Source organism: Scleropages formosus, chromosome 12 (assembly GCF_900964775.1).
Source record: "Scleropages formosus chromosome 12, fSclFor1.1, whole genome shotgun sequence".
NCBI classification, from domain to species: domain Eukaryota; kingdom Metazoa; phylum Chordata; class Actinopteri; order Osteoglossiformes; family Osteoglossidae; genus Scleropages; species Scleropages formosus.
The window spans coordinates 17,420,258-17,433,320 of record NC_041817.1 but is presented as its reverse complement, the minus strand read 5'-3'; the positions used below and the strand labels follow the sequence as shown (position 1 = coordinate 17,433,320).

The 13,063-nt window shown below is 43.0% G+C and overlaps 1 protein-coding gene across 1 annotated transcript; it reads left to right on the top strand.

Annotated features, from left to right (window-relative positions):
* Positions 1 to 592: 592 nt before the first annotated feature.
* On the top strand, positions 593 to 11,177 carry map3k2 (mitogen-activated protein kinase kinase kinase 2). Its single transcript, XM_018729550.2, has 17 exons — positions 593 to 1,007; positions 2,735 to 2,805; positions 2,978 to 3,090; positions 3,517 to 3,557; positions 3,652 to 3,751; positions 3,858 to 3,971; positions 4,283 to 4,379; positions 5,121 to 5,251; positions 5,366 to 5,445; positions 5,545 to 5,612; positions 5,726 to 5,818; positions 5,919 to 6,128; positions 6,224 to 6,372; positions 6,496 to 6,627; positions 6,743 to 6,872; positions 6,974 to 7,151; positions 7,246 to 11,177. The coding sequence occupies exons 2-17, from the start codon at positions 2,754 to 2,756 to the stop codon at positions 7,463 to 7,465; spliced, it is 1,908 nt and encodes a 635-aa protein (XP_018585066.1). The 5' UTR covers positions 593 to 1,007; positions 2,735 to 2,753; the 3' UTR covers positions 7,466 to 11,177.
* Positions 11,178 to 13,063: the final 1,886 nt, after the last annotated feature.

The window sequence follows — 13,063 nt, the reverse complement described above, 5'->3', positions numbered from 1 at the left end:
ACCAAATGCTGAAGAATGTCTGATGAGAAAGGCTGAGGGTTACCAAGAACCTCACCAGAACACCTGGTAAGATCACCCTCAAAAGATTCAGACCATTTCAGTGACGATCCTTTGCCAAAAGTTGTTGGGACAAGCGGTTCTGAAAATGTGTGTGTGTGTGTTTTGGCAAGGTTATGGGTGGCTAGCGGTGGCACATGAAGCACAGAGCTCAAGAAGAATAAAGACAGCAACAGATTTATTTACTGTATGTGATATCAGAACAGAATCTCAGAATGTCATGTTACAAATTTAAAAATAAATGTTTGATGCAGCGCAAAAACAGACTATCTACTAAACTTACACGCAAAATGTATTGCAAAACCACCCACAGAATTTCACAAACCACTTTTTTTATTTTTGTTCATGCCATGAATCGTGATACAGTAAAACCAGATGAACAACGATTTCAAACTAACAGAAATGTTTCGTACTATGACATTAAATGTCTTTTCGAACAGCCATGACGGCTCCGACTTCCTCGGGGAAACAGCCTCCCTCCGTCGTAAAAATGTCTTCCGGGAAACAATTCACGTGACAGCGTAGCAGAGTGCCGTGCGCGTTCCCCTTCCAGCGGTGTCTGCTGCGTTACCTAGGGGTGGACGCGCGCAGTAGCAGCGTGGAAAGCGAGCGTTTTGTGAAACTTCAGGATTTCTGTCCGCAAGTCTGCTTTCTCAGGATAAGGCGCTGTCGACGCCCCCAACGCAGCAGCGGTGAACGAGAGCAGACGGTTAGTCGTTTGAACGGTTAGATCGCGAGCCAGGGGGGAGGGGGAGAGCGTGTGATCGAGAGCGCGCGCGCGCGGGGCCTGCGTGGAGCAACAGCGAGACCGTGCTCCGCAGCCGCGGACTCGACTGGAAGTTCCGGCCGGATCCCTGACTGTCCGCGCCGACCGAGTCGCCCGTCGTCAGGGCCGAGGCTCTCGTCGCCGGCCCTGTGGATGAGGAAGTAAACGGAAACAAGTCACCCAGGTAGGGTGCGGATTGCAGCGGCTTCGGGGTCCTTCGCTGGATTTTTGGTTACTGGAGGTTTTTTTTCTTGGGTTCTAGTGGTTTGGGCAGTTTTCGTGAATTTCTCGGCTGTCCGGTTTCACTCTCAGTCACACCGACTGTCTCCGAGAATGTGTTATACCACCAGACAGACTGGCCATCGTCGTCGAACAACACGAATTTTTTTTTAATCGGTTAAATAATTCGTAGGAATTGCTTCGTTCGTGCTCGTCAGCTCGACCACTTGAGCCAGTTAGATTTGCGAAGAGGAACAGCGGGTCTCCGGCGTAGCAGCTCGGCTAAACCGAGGAGAAGACCGACGAGTGTCTGCTAGCTGCTAACTCTGCTAACTGCAACTACTAAGTAAGCAACTAACTGCAGTGTAAGGGCGGAAATAAGGCAGCCGATACTACTATTGAGTTTTCAAGTATAACATAGTACACGCTTATAAAATGAATGTTATTGCTGGTTTGTGTTTCACCACCAGGGTTGCTAAAAATGCAGAGATTGCAGCACCCAGGCTGGCTACTCACTCTGTCTGTGTAGGAAGAGAAAGTGGAGAAAAGACCACAAATACACTGACTACTTCAACTTCAATTTGTCACCATCTTGACGTCTTGCAGTTTATAAACCAGTCAGCTACCGCGATAGATGCCTTCCAGTGTGGAATTCTCTTGTTCTTGTTTCCTCCAGAGGGGGTTTGCATGATGGAATAACTTAACAGCAGGTTTGGTGAGTGGTTCAGTGAGTGTAGGCTTGTTGAAAACCAAAGTAAGTCGTATATCGTAACACATAAAACCAAACCAGTTTTTGGGAGAAAACAGTAGCTCTGGGTGCTCTGCACAACTGCAGGATGAAGGTCTCTGCAGTCTGGCCCATTAAATCGTGCTCTTCGACTCGGCACGTAGCAGGTCTTCGTAGTGACGCCAGCTGCAATCGGTGCCTTGGAAGAAGAATCCAGTGAAACGACACATAGCACATGGGTCTAGAACATCTGGAACCATCTGATGATCTAGATGGAAGGTTAGTCTCTGGCAGGAGCTGCTCTGGCTGGAGATGGAGCTGAACGAAGCACAATACGTACTGTAGTTGCAAGAGTTAGTTGGTGGTCACTGGTCGGCACCAGGTTTTTAACTGCGTGGTTGGATGACTGGGTAGCACCTTGAGATGTTGAGCTGAAAGATTGCAAGCTTGAAGTGATGAGAGCGGTGTAACCAGAAAGGAAGTGGATAATTTTTAAAAAAGGAAAGGCAAACAGTTGTGTGCAGGCCTAATAGTTTGAATGTTTTGGCATGAAGGGAACCTGATAGAAGAGATGAGTCATTTGGGAGCAGGAATGGTTTCCGCATTAGTATTATTTATATATTTATATGAAGATACATCTCACTTTGTTCTTATGTCAAATCAATTGGCATAAAACAGTCATCTGCATGGTTTCTTAGAAGAATTACGGTATTTTACCGGTGTATGGTTCTTACAACACCTTAGTGTTGTTTTTAAAATATCTTTAAAACCTGTTAACCTGCTTTGTCTGGGACTTGCTGGATAAACTGCATTTTACGCGTGTTCTGTACTGTGTAATATTTGATACAGGCCCTCAGAATTGACTGGGGTAAAATGAGTTTTTTTGATATTTAATGCACTGTACAGTCTTGTCACAGATTAGGAAATGTGGTGGTCTCTAATTTATGGACTTTTCTTTCTACAAGGAGTAAGGAGCCCCTTTGAATGGGAGAATCCTCGGCCCTGGGCTCCTGGGTTAAGTCGCATGCCGTAATGGGTAGGTCCTTCTACCTAGTGTTAGCTTTTTGCCACTTGTGTTTAGCTTTACTTGTGCTCCAGCTCATATGGTTCAGCCTAATCCCAGTCCTTGTATTCTTTTTTTATGATGAGTGAACTTCAACCCATTTATTCTTGACTAATTATCACCTTGACTTTTGTGGTCCCCACAGACGAGGCGTTGAATTCAATCATGCAGGACCTGGCTGAGCTGCACCGCTCCAGCCGACCCGCTTTGTCTCTGGCTGACCTGGGCAAGCCAAAGGCTTCCTCACCCAAGAACCAGGTATTCACCATAAAAACACTTCTCCCTCTCATTTGGACCTCATCAGTCAGTTATGTTGGCTTGCCCACGTATTAAATAGCAGTAGCCTTTTTACTTGCACTGCTCAGACTTGTTTTTCCTGAGGTCCCACAGATATGATGCTGATCATTGTTGTGAGACATTGCACACAGTGTTAGGTTTAATGGTTAATTTTATTATAGAGGAGTAATGTAACCATTGGTTCTGACACTACAGTTAGGAAATGTATTTTTAAATGTAAATCTTAACCTATGCAAACCTGCCTTAGCTCTACGATTGAAATTTAAGGTCTGTGACATCTGATTTCTGTGGGTGGTTTTTTCAGATTGTTTTAAATTCAGATTGTATATTAAAGTGTTTAAGTTCTTGCTTATGAATCTTTAATGGTATGATTTCCTGCTTCTACAGAACGATGTTCGAGTAAAGTTTGAGTACCGAGGGGAGAAGAGGTAACAAGAAGCTAACTATAATGCGATAGAAATTGGCTCCACACTGTTATGGTTTTAGAGATAAAAGAAAGGTTGTCTTGCTTGTTTTTTGAAGGATTTTGCAGTTCCCACGACCAGTCAAATTGGATGACTTGAAGTTCAAGGCCAAGGTGGCTTTTGGTCAGGCTATGGACCTACACTACACAAACAATGAGGTACCTCCTTTGACTTTGTAGTGAGAAACTTAAACCTTTGGTTTTGGAGTAGACAAGGCCTTCTCTTTTACAAATCTTTTGTTTTATTCTGTTTCTGTGTGGGCAGTTGGTTATCCCCTTATCCACACAAGATGACCTGGATAAGGCAGTTGAGTTGCTTGATCGCAGCGTTCACATGAAAAGCCTCAAGATCCTGTTGGTGCTGCAGGCATCAATGCAGGTGAGTTGGAGTTATGTCCCCCATCTCCAGACCATGCATTCTTATCACTGTTTTCTGCATGTGTTTTGTTCTATTCAGTCTGAGAAGCAGATTCATTTTTATTTTACAGCACACTATTGTTTGGAGAAGACATTTTTTTCTTTTGGTGTTCTGTGAGGTTATAGCTTCCATTATTCTAAATGAAATGGAGGAGGACTCAAATTTGGGCATTTAAATAAAATTGTAGCAGAAGCAACAGTAAATAGGTCTTTAGTCCTTCAGGCTGTGGTTGGAATGTGGTGTTGAATGTAGTGTTTTGTTTTTTTTCTCAGAGCTGTACTAGTAATATGGAGCTGTTGCCCAACCTTGAGAACCTGGACAACACAGCGTTTCGGGGGACAGACAAGAAATCCTCACTGCCTTTAATTGGTGAGGCATCTGTGAAATAAAAGTATTTGTGTGGGTAATGGCTTTACACTCAGGTTTCGGTTTGTGTTCAGATTATGAGGTTATCAAAGAGTGTCATGACGTTTTGAAGATTCAGAAGTTTATTCGTTACTTTGGCATGCTGAATCAACATTCAAGCATTACCTGTATCTGGCTGTTTATGTAAGCGTGTCATTTTTGGAGCTCTTATCAATCCAGTTGTGTATGAGATTATAAACATTTAATGAGTTTCCCATTTTAAGGATAGGAAAAGAATTTTTACCAGTTAAATCATGGTAGACAAGCAAGCTAGTATAAAGAAGTTGAAAGCTGATCAGTGAGTTCTGAACTAACAACCTATGCTTAACATGGTTTGACATGTGCATCACATTAAGTCTACACAGGAATTGGGTACCCTGTTTCAAATACCTTGCCTAGGTTGATGATGAGCAGTGTGTTGTATTGTTAGCAGGGGCTGGTTGTTTTTAAACATTTATATGTTTAAAGTTCAAGGAATGTTTTTAAGTTCAATGTTAAGTTTGTTCAAGGATATCAGCTTTTGTGGTGTTTCTAGTACTGCAGTCTACTGAAAATGGTGGTGAATATAAAGTTCTTTTTTCTGGATGTTGCAGTAAGTGGGATTGTGTTTCAGATTGCTTTGAAAGGTCTTATTTTAATCCTCCCCAGCAAATGTCAGTGGTGTATATTATGTATATTAATAAACCCAAAATCCAAACATTTCAGGTTCGCACTCCACAGATCGGAGCTCACCTCCTCCAGGATACATCCCTGACGCCTTACAGCAGGTGGCCCGGAATGGCTCCTTCACCAGCATCAACAGTGAGGGCGAGTTCATCCCTGAGAGCATGGACCAGGTGAGCTCACTGAAGACATGGACTATGAATTAACCACATAACTAAAGAGAGAAGAACTTGGGTTAATTAATGCTGTTGCTGAACATTTCCCCCTCCGCCCTTGCCATTTGTTAGATGTTAGACCCTCTGTCCATGAGTAGTCCTGAGAACTCTGCTTCAGGAAGCTGTCCGTCCCTCGACAGCCCACTGGACAGGTGAGGTCAAAGTGCTGTGACTGATGACGAGCCTAATAGCATAGATGCATGGCACTGTTGATGGTTGCCTAATGGCTGCTTGTACTGGTCTGCCTTCAGTGACAGTTATCCCAAGTCCCGCATGCCCCGAGCCCAGAGTTACCCTGACAACCATCAGGAATTCACAGGTGGGTGGTGATTATCTGTGGGTGTTAGCCACGTAGTGTTTGTGATGATGTTGATGGGGTTAGCTCTGTAGCTGTTTTAGTTGTCATAGTTGTTTTTTGTTTCCCATATGCAGATTTTGATATCCCTGTTTTTGAGAAAACCGGGAAAGGGGGTACATACCCACGGCGCTACCACATCTCATTTGGTCATCAGGACTACAGTGATGGTACGTCAAGGTGTTTCAAGGCAATTTCTGAATTGTGTTGGTGCTTGAACTGGGCAGAATCTGACTTCCTGCTCTTCTAACACAACTTGTCACAATTCAGGGAGGAAGACATTCCCACGAGCACGCCGTACCCAAGGCCATAGCTTCCGCTCCCCAGTAAGCTTCAGCCCCACGGAACAGTCTTTGAGCACCAGCAGTGGTAGCAGCATCTTCACTCCTGAGTTAGAGGAGGCAGGCCGTCGCCGCCGTGGCAGTGACATTGACGCTGGCCCGATGCTATCTGTCATGGACATTAGTCCTCCTAGCCGCTGTAAGTCAGTAAAGCATAGCTGTGTGTCCTCTGGATCTGTATCTTGGATAGTAGTTGAACTCTAAGTAATGCATATCCTTTTGCCTCAACTGCAGCACCTCGTGCGCCTACTAACTGGCGGCTGGGAAAACTGCTTGGCCAGGGTGCTTTCGGCCGGGTCTACCTCTGTTATGATGCCGACACTGGCCGCGAATTGGCTGTCAAGCAGGTCCAGTTTGACCCTGACAGTCCAGAGACTAGCAAGGTGTGCAGATCTTGTCGGATTGTTTTGCTTTTTTTTTTTTGACAGATATGCAATTTGTAGTATTTGAATTAATGTGATATGTTCTAAATGTTTTACTGTATGTGTTTTGCTACTCGTCTGCAGGAGGTGAGTGCTCTGGAATGTGAGATCCAGCTGCTTAAGAACTTGTTTCACGAGAGGATTGTACAATACTACGGTTGCCTGCGAGATGTGCAGGAGAAAACGCTGTCCATCTTCATGGAATATATGCCTGGGGTAAGACTGATCTTGCACCCAATTTACGATCACTTTTTTTTGGTGGTCTTGTGCTAGTTTTTACATTTATATAATTCTGTGTTCCTGTTTATACTATACATCGCCTCCTTTTTAGGGATCTATTAAGGACCAATTGAAGTCCTATGGAGCCTTGACGGAAAATGTAACACGCAAATACACGCGCCAGATCCTGGAGGGAGTGTCCTATCTGCACAGTAACATGATTGTGCACAGAGACATCAAAGGTTGGTCTAGAGGCCAGGGGTTGGACCTTGTGATAGAGAGATTGGAAGGCTGGGACTAGTATGCTCATTTCAATGAAATGTTGATGTCTCCTTTCACCCAGGGGCCAATATCCTGAGAGATTCTGCTGGAAACGTGAAGCTGGGTGACTTTGGTGCGAGTCGGCGCTTGCAGACAATCTGTCTTTCTGGCACAGGGATCAAGTCAGTCACTGGAACCCCTTACTGGATGAGCCCAGAAGTAATAAGTGGAGAGGGCTATGGCAGGAAGGCAGATATCTGGTGAGACTACACCCTTAAGGGAAGTTTATGCTGTGTTCCTGTTCAGTGGATTGTCTTTAGTAATAGTCATTTTCTTTCTTCAACCTTTGTCCAGGAGTGTAGGCTGCACTGTGGTAGAGATGCTGACTCAGCGCCCACCTTGGGCAGAATTTGAAGCCATGGCAGCCATCTTTAAAATCGCCACCCAGCCCACGAACCCTGTGTTACCGGCACATGTGTCAGATCACTGCCGTGACTTCCTAAAACGTATCTTTGTGGAGACCAAACAGCGGCCAGCTGCAGAAGAACTGCTACGCCACATTTTTGTGCACTAGTTCCTCCCCAAAGCCCTGCCCTCAAGCTCTGCCCTTTCTGTATCTGGCCACCCTTCCTCTAATCTGAAAAAAAATAGAAAAAAGGAAAAAAAAAAAAAAAAAAAAAAACTAAACCAGAAAACACTTTGATCTGTCAGGGTTTCTTGTGTGTTTGCTCTTATGGTTCTGACGGACTGAATGGATACGTTGCACCTTAGTTTCACAGCTGGGTAAGTGCCCATAAAGACAAAAGGACAAAAGTCTTTGTATTTTTTTTTTCATTAATGTTATTCTATCTTACGATTGTGGACTTGGAATTTGTGCTTTTAATCCAGTAGTATTCTGGATCTGTGGGGGGGGGTGAGAGAGATGATCTGGTTTGGTTCTGAAGTGGTCCAGAATGTACCGGTGAACACTGCGCTTTGGTTTCTGAGAAAGCTGCTAAGATGGGTGTGAGGAACTCTGTCTTCACAGGCTTCTGCTATACCTTCAGTGTCCATATGGAACATAAATGAAACAAAGGTTGAGTAGCAAAATTTGTGTTTAGTCTCAGTCCAGGTGTCAGAGAGCTCCATAACCCACCGAATTCTATTACATAAGACCAACGTCCTGCCCTGACGACTGTTTGATTTGTGTTTTTCCCCCCTCTGTCTACTTATGTGTCCTCTACACTTCTAGTGTGTGTTTCTGGCAGTCACCTTTTGCTTTATGCCTGAAAAGTCTTTTCATTATTTACTGAATATTTGCGTGCATATCAGATTTATCTTTTGCACCGTTCAGAGATGTGGGAGTTTTCTTTCGTTACAGGAACCCAGGAGATGGTTTCTCCTGGTTATGACTGTGGCTTATTGCCTTTTCTCGTCTGCAGTTGGCCATCAGTTGGTCAGAATGCAACAGATTGCTACAGGCATCCGTTGGGTAACGAGGTACTCAGTGAACCAAAGTTGAACCTAGGCCATACTGGCATTAGTGCCTCAGCTGAGCCAAAAGTAAATTTTTTTTTTTGGGGGGTAGTCAACCCAAATGAAAAGTGGTTGGTACCTGAGAAGTGCTTTTCTGAAGTGGAGCCTACATGGTCTTGGTTCCTTTATGGGCTTTGGTGTAATATAGCCTCTTTGTCTCACACTCCGAGATGGTGAACATGGTCACTGTCTTCTTTCTGCTCCAAGTCTGATTTTTGAATCTTCTTGCTAAAGAACGAACCATAACTCAGTTACACATGCAGTGTATCAGGTTCTCACTCCAGCCTCTGAAGTTTACAGTAAGGTTTGACATGGAAGTAAGAATTTTTTTCACAATACTGTATGGACCAGGGAGCAGCCAGCCTCATCATCTCTCACCTCGCTCACACTTCAACAGTGCCAATCACTATACTTCTATCAGTACTGTTATTTCTATTGTTCTTATTGTTATGATCCTATTACTTTGCTTTTATGAATAGTGATAATGAGAAGGAGGGTCCATGCTGGGTCCTATGTTGAGATTATTGAGAAGCAAAGCGTTTGACTACAATCAATTCCTTCTCCTATCGGAGAAAAGGCAAAAGGAACTATAAGAAAGCAGCAAATTGTGTAAATACTTGGAAGTCTTGTGGGTTTTCTTCGAAGACAAAGCTCTGTCTGGAATTCTGCCAGCTCTGTGGTCTTGTGTATATAGTGTCTTGATTGAGGGGGATATCTCACCCTGTAACACTCTAGGTTTGAAAATATTGTTAAAAGCACACCACCAAACAACAACCTATCAATCAAACTTGTTTATAATGTGGTAAAATTAGGTATGTGCACTCCCTATGCTGTGACCAACAGGAAATGGTACTAAAACTGTGTTTGCCCTCCTTTGGTAGATTTGGATAGATTCACAGAATTTCTCACAGCTTCCGATTCAGCAGTTCTTGTGTCCTTACATGCAGCAGTTTAAATATGTTTGTAATATTTGTTCATTTGTATATTTTGCATGCACTAACAAGTTGAATTTCCTGCCTAGTTTCATCAGATGGTACAGTGCAGTCAGTGGTTACTAAGGGAAAACAAAGGCCCAACTGTTCCCCTCTTGCGGGGGGAGGTCTGTCTATCAGCCCTGAGATGTGTGTTGGGAGAATTTTCCGTTCACTATTTTGGTCAGGAGGAAGATATTCTTACTCATTTAGATATTTAACAAGTTATTAAGCTGGATTTTTGTTTACTTCTGTTGATATAAAGGTTTTGTGCTAAGGCACATCAAATTTATTGTTTTGTAAAAACTGAAAAGCACTGAATGGTTTTTGTAATGCTTACATGCTACAATGTGCCATTTATGGATTTTATAGTTGCTCACTCCAGTATGAACTGCTTCTTCTAGTTAGAAAAGAGCTGGCTTTGTAAATAAGAAGCAGAGTTCAAGTCTCCATTTCTAGCCTAAGAAAAGTAAACAAGGCTCCAAACAATGTAAGACATTGAAAAAGTTCTAGCGTCATGGCACACTGGTGTGGGTTTTTTTATTATTTTTTTTTTATTAATGTTATGAGCATGGACTCAACACTGAAGGATGAATACCCACTTTTACTGTTTTACAGGCCAAAACCAGTAGTTTTTGGTGGTGTGCTTCTTGAAGCTTACTAGTATGATTTTTTTTTTTTTTTTGTTGATTGAGTTTAGTATGTACTGTACATATTTTTTCCTAATGTTGACTTTTGCACATTTTGAAGACTATGATTTGTATAATGATGTAATTGCTGATGTATGCTGGCAGGTGGAGGTGTTTGTGTACTTTGAGTGTCTACATGTCGTGTGTCCGAGAGAACCTGCTGTGGCTTGGTTAGGGTGTTTTATTTTTTTATTTTTTTTTTTTTGATCTGTGTGACTTTGTGAGGGCTCAGAAGTAGCAGAGCAGTGCATTCTGGGAGCTCTGCTGTTTTTTAAAATCAGGAATGTTATGTGTCACCTTAAACCTTCACCTTCCAGGTGATTGTGTCTAATAGTGTTCCTTCAGACCCAAAGCCTTCTGCCTTGTACTCTTTCACTTGAATTTAATGTTGCTTAGGGTTTCATTCCCAGCACACTGTTTTGTGTAAAGTGCTTAATGACAGGAGATTGAGAGATTACACATCTTTCTGGAGATGCAAAACAGCAGCACTCAACTTCACATGTACACCAATGCCTTTACAGTAAAGACATGCTTTGTAGTCATAGCATATGAATATCAGATAAATATCAGATTCATATAGACCAGTTTTGTAGTATCCCAGCACCATGACTGCTTCTGCTGCGGAGTCCTGAATGCACTTTTTTGTGTGTATGTGCGTGTATACATTGCGTGTATGCTGTTCTACCTGTTCCCAGGACACAGCACCCAAAATGTCCATGCATTATGGATGTATGACTTCTGCTGCGGTCGGGGGAGAAATGTAAAAATGTAGAAACTCAATTTTTTTTTATGGGGGGGTGGGGAAAACACCTGGTACAAAACGTATATCCTTCACCTTGTTCTCTATTGTAAAAGAAGCCATGTTTATAATTATTTGGTTTGTGACCAATAAGCCTGTTTATATCAAATCTGTATATCAGTGGTACGCATATTTTTTTTAATATATTTTCTTTTTTTTTAATATAAGATTTTATGCATGATAAGAGCTGCAAGAAATGACAGGAAATGTTTTCAAGTTAATACTTGACCTCCCATGTGATGATGGGTGGACATTGAGGACCAGTGCAGTTTAGTGCAGGAGATCAACAGAGCATTTAAACCAGCTGGCACTTTTTAGAGTGGTAATGATAATAAAAGATATTTATTTCACTTGTGTGACTTTTTTTTTTTGCAAAAAAACATCTGTGAACTACATATTATGGATTGTTGTGCATTACATGGCAGTTTTGTATGTGTGTGCCCTGTGAGTTTGTTCATTTGCAAAGTCTTCATTACTATCTGTGTAAAAGAGTATATACTATGGACAGTAAAATTGAACAGAATGAAATTTCATAGTTCAGGAAATATTAACATTTCAGTCAAGTTGCAGCTGGAAATCAAGTCAAATGCAACTGCAGTGATGAAGAAAATGGCACAATCAAATAACAGACAAGCAGGTCATGTGGTTTTAGACTCCTGAGTTTGAGTGTTGGATGGAAGGAGCAGTTGGCTCCAGCTCAGTGTTTTGATTCAGAATTTGAATGATGGGTGTCCTGTCAGAGGTGGAATTATTGACAAGATCCATTTAGGGTAGCAAGTAACAGTAAGGTTACTGCTTTGTATTCAGAAGATTCTGTGTTTGAAACGGACTGCTGTTGTAGCATGGTGGTTATCCTGCATTGGTAACTAATAATTGCCAACTGTATAAATGGGTAAATCATTTTAAAATTGCCGGATGAGACTGGGCTGTTTGAATGAAGGTTTGGATCTGACTTAGCCTGTGTAGAGTTCGTATTCTCTCCCAGTGTCTGCATGGGGTTCCTCAGGGTCTCTGGTTTCCTCCTAGAGCTCAGAGACATGCAGTCCAGGTGAACTGGTGAAGCCGATGAAGTTCAGGTATGTGCAGACAGGAATGACTCCAAGTGGTTTTATGAAGCCCTCAACACTATGGACCACAGTCTTCTAGGAGTTCTCCCATCCTGAGCTTAGATGGCATTACTCATTACAGAGAAGTCACAGATCCTCCAGAGATGGGTGAACATTTTGAAGCCATTTTCAACTGCCCTTCACTCATCAACGAGGTAATCTACAAGATGCCCCATGGATGCACCACTAGGTGAGGGTGAACTGAAGAAGGCCGTCAGTCAGCTGTCAAGCGGCAAAGCCCCCGGGTCAGATGGCATACCAGTAGAGGGCTACAATGTGGGTGGTCCTATGCTGCTACAGAAACTCACCGAGCTGTTTTAGTCCTTCTGAAAGCAAGGATCCATCCCACAGGAACCTAGAGAGGCATCCATTGCACACCTCTATAAGAGGAAGGGCAATTACCAGATATGCGACAATCACTGTGGGATCTCGCTGCTCTCCACAACAGGGAAAGTCCTTTGTGGAAGAAATTTTCCTCTGTCCTGTTCAGCCATAGGAGACTCTGAAAGAATGCACTCAGACGCAATACTTTGCACGACAACATCAGTCGGCGGGAGAGCCCCGGAAGTTGTCTCCTTGATCGTTCCTTGTTGCTCTTCTTTATTTTGCAAGCTCCTACATAATGCATTTGTAGGTGCTGCAACAGGTGTGTCCACTTCTCTGGTCTCAGTAGCTCTCCATTCTTTTTGTTCTCAAAACCTTTCGCCCATTGGCAGAAACATCCAGCACCCACCATCCAGCTTTTTCTTAAACTGACCTTGCTGTTGCAGGCAAGGAAGGAACATCTGCCTGCTTTAAGGTGGTCTTGGTACGCAAGCAAGGACCATTATCGGGCCACTTCACCCTGGTGCCTCGTACAGCCTGTTCCACAGTGATTTTCCATTTTCATAACACTGCACTGCCTTAAAACACGTTACAAAGAAATATTACCAGTTGCCATGCTTAGTTTTTATGATAAATTTCTATGACAAATTTGAACACCACACCTTGTGAGAGTCCTCATGAACTGTCTGATTATTCACCTGGAGCAGGGCTTACTGCCAGAAATGCAGTGTGGCTTCCGCAAGGAACGCGGAACCATTGCCACGATTT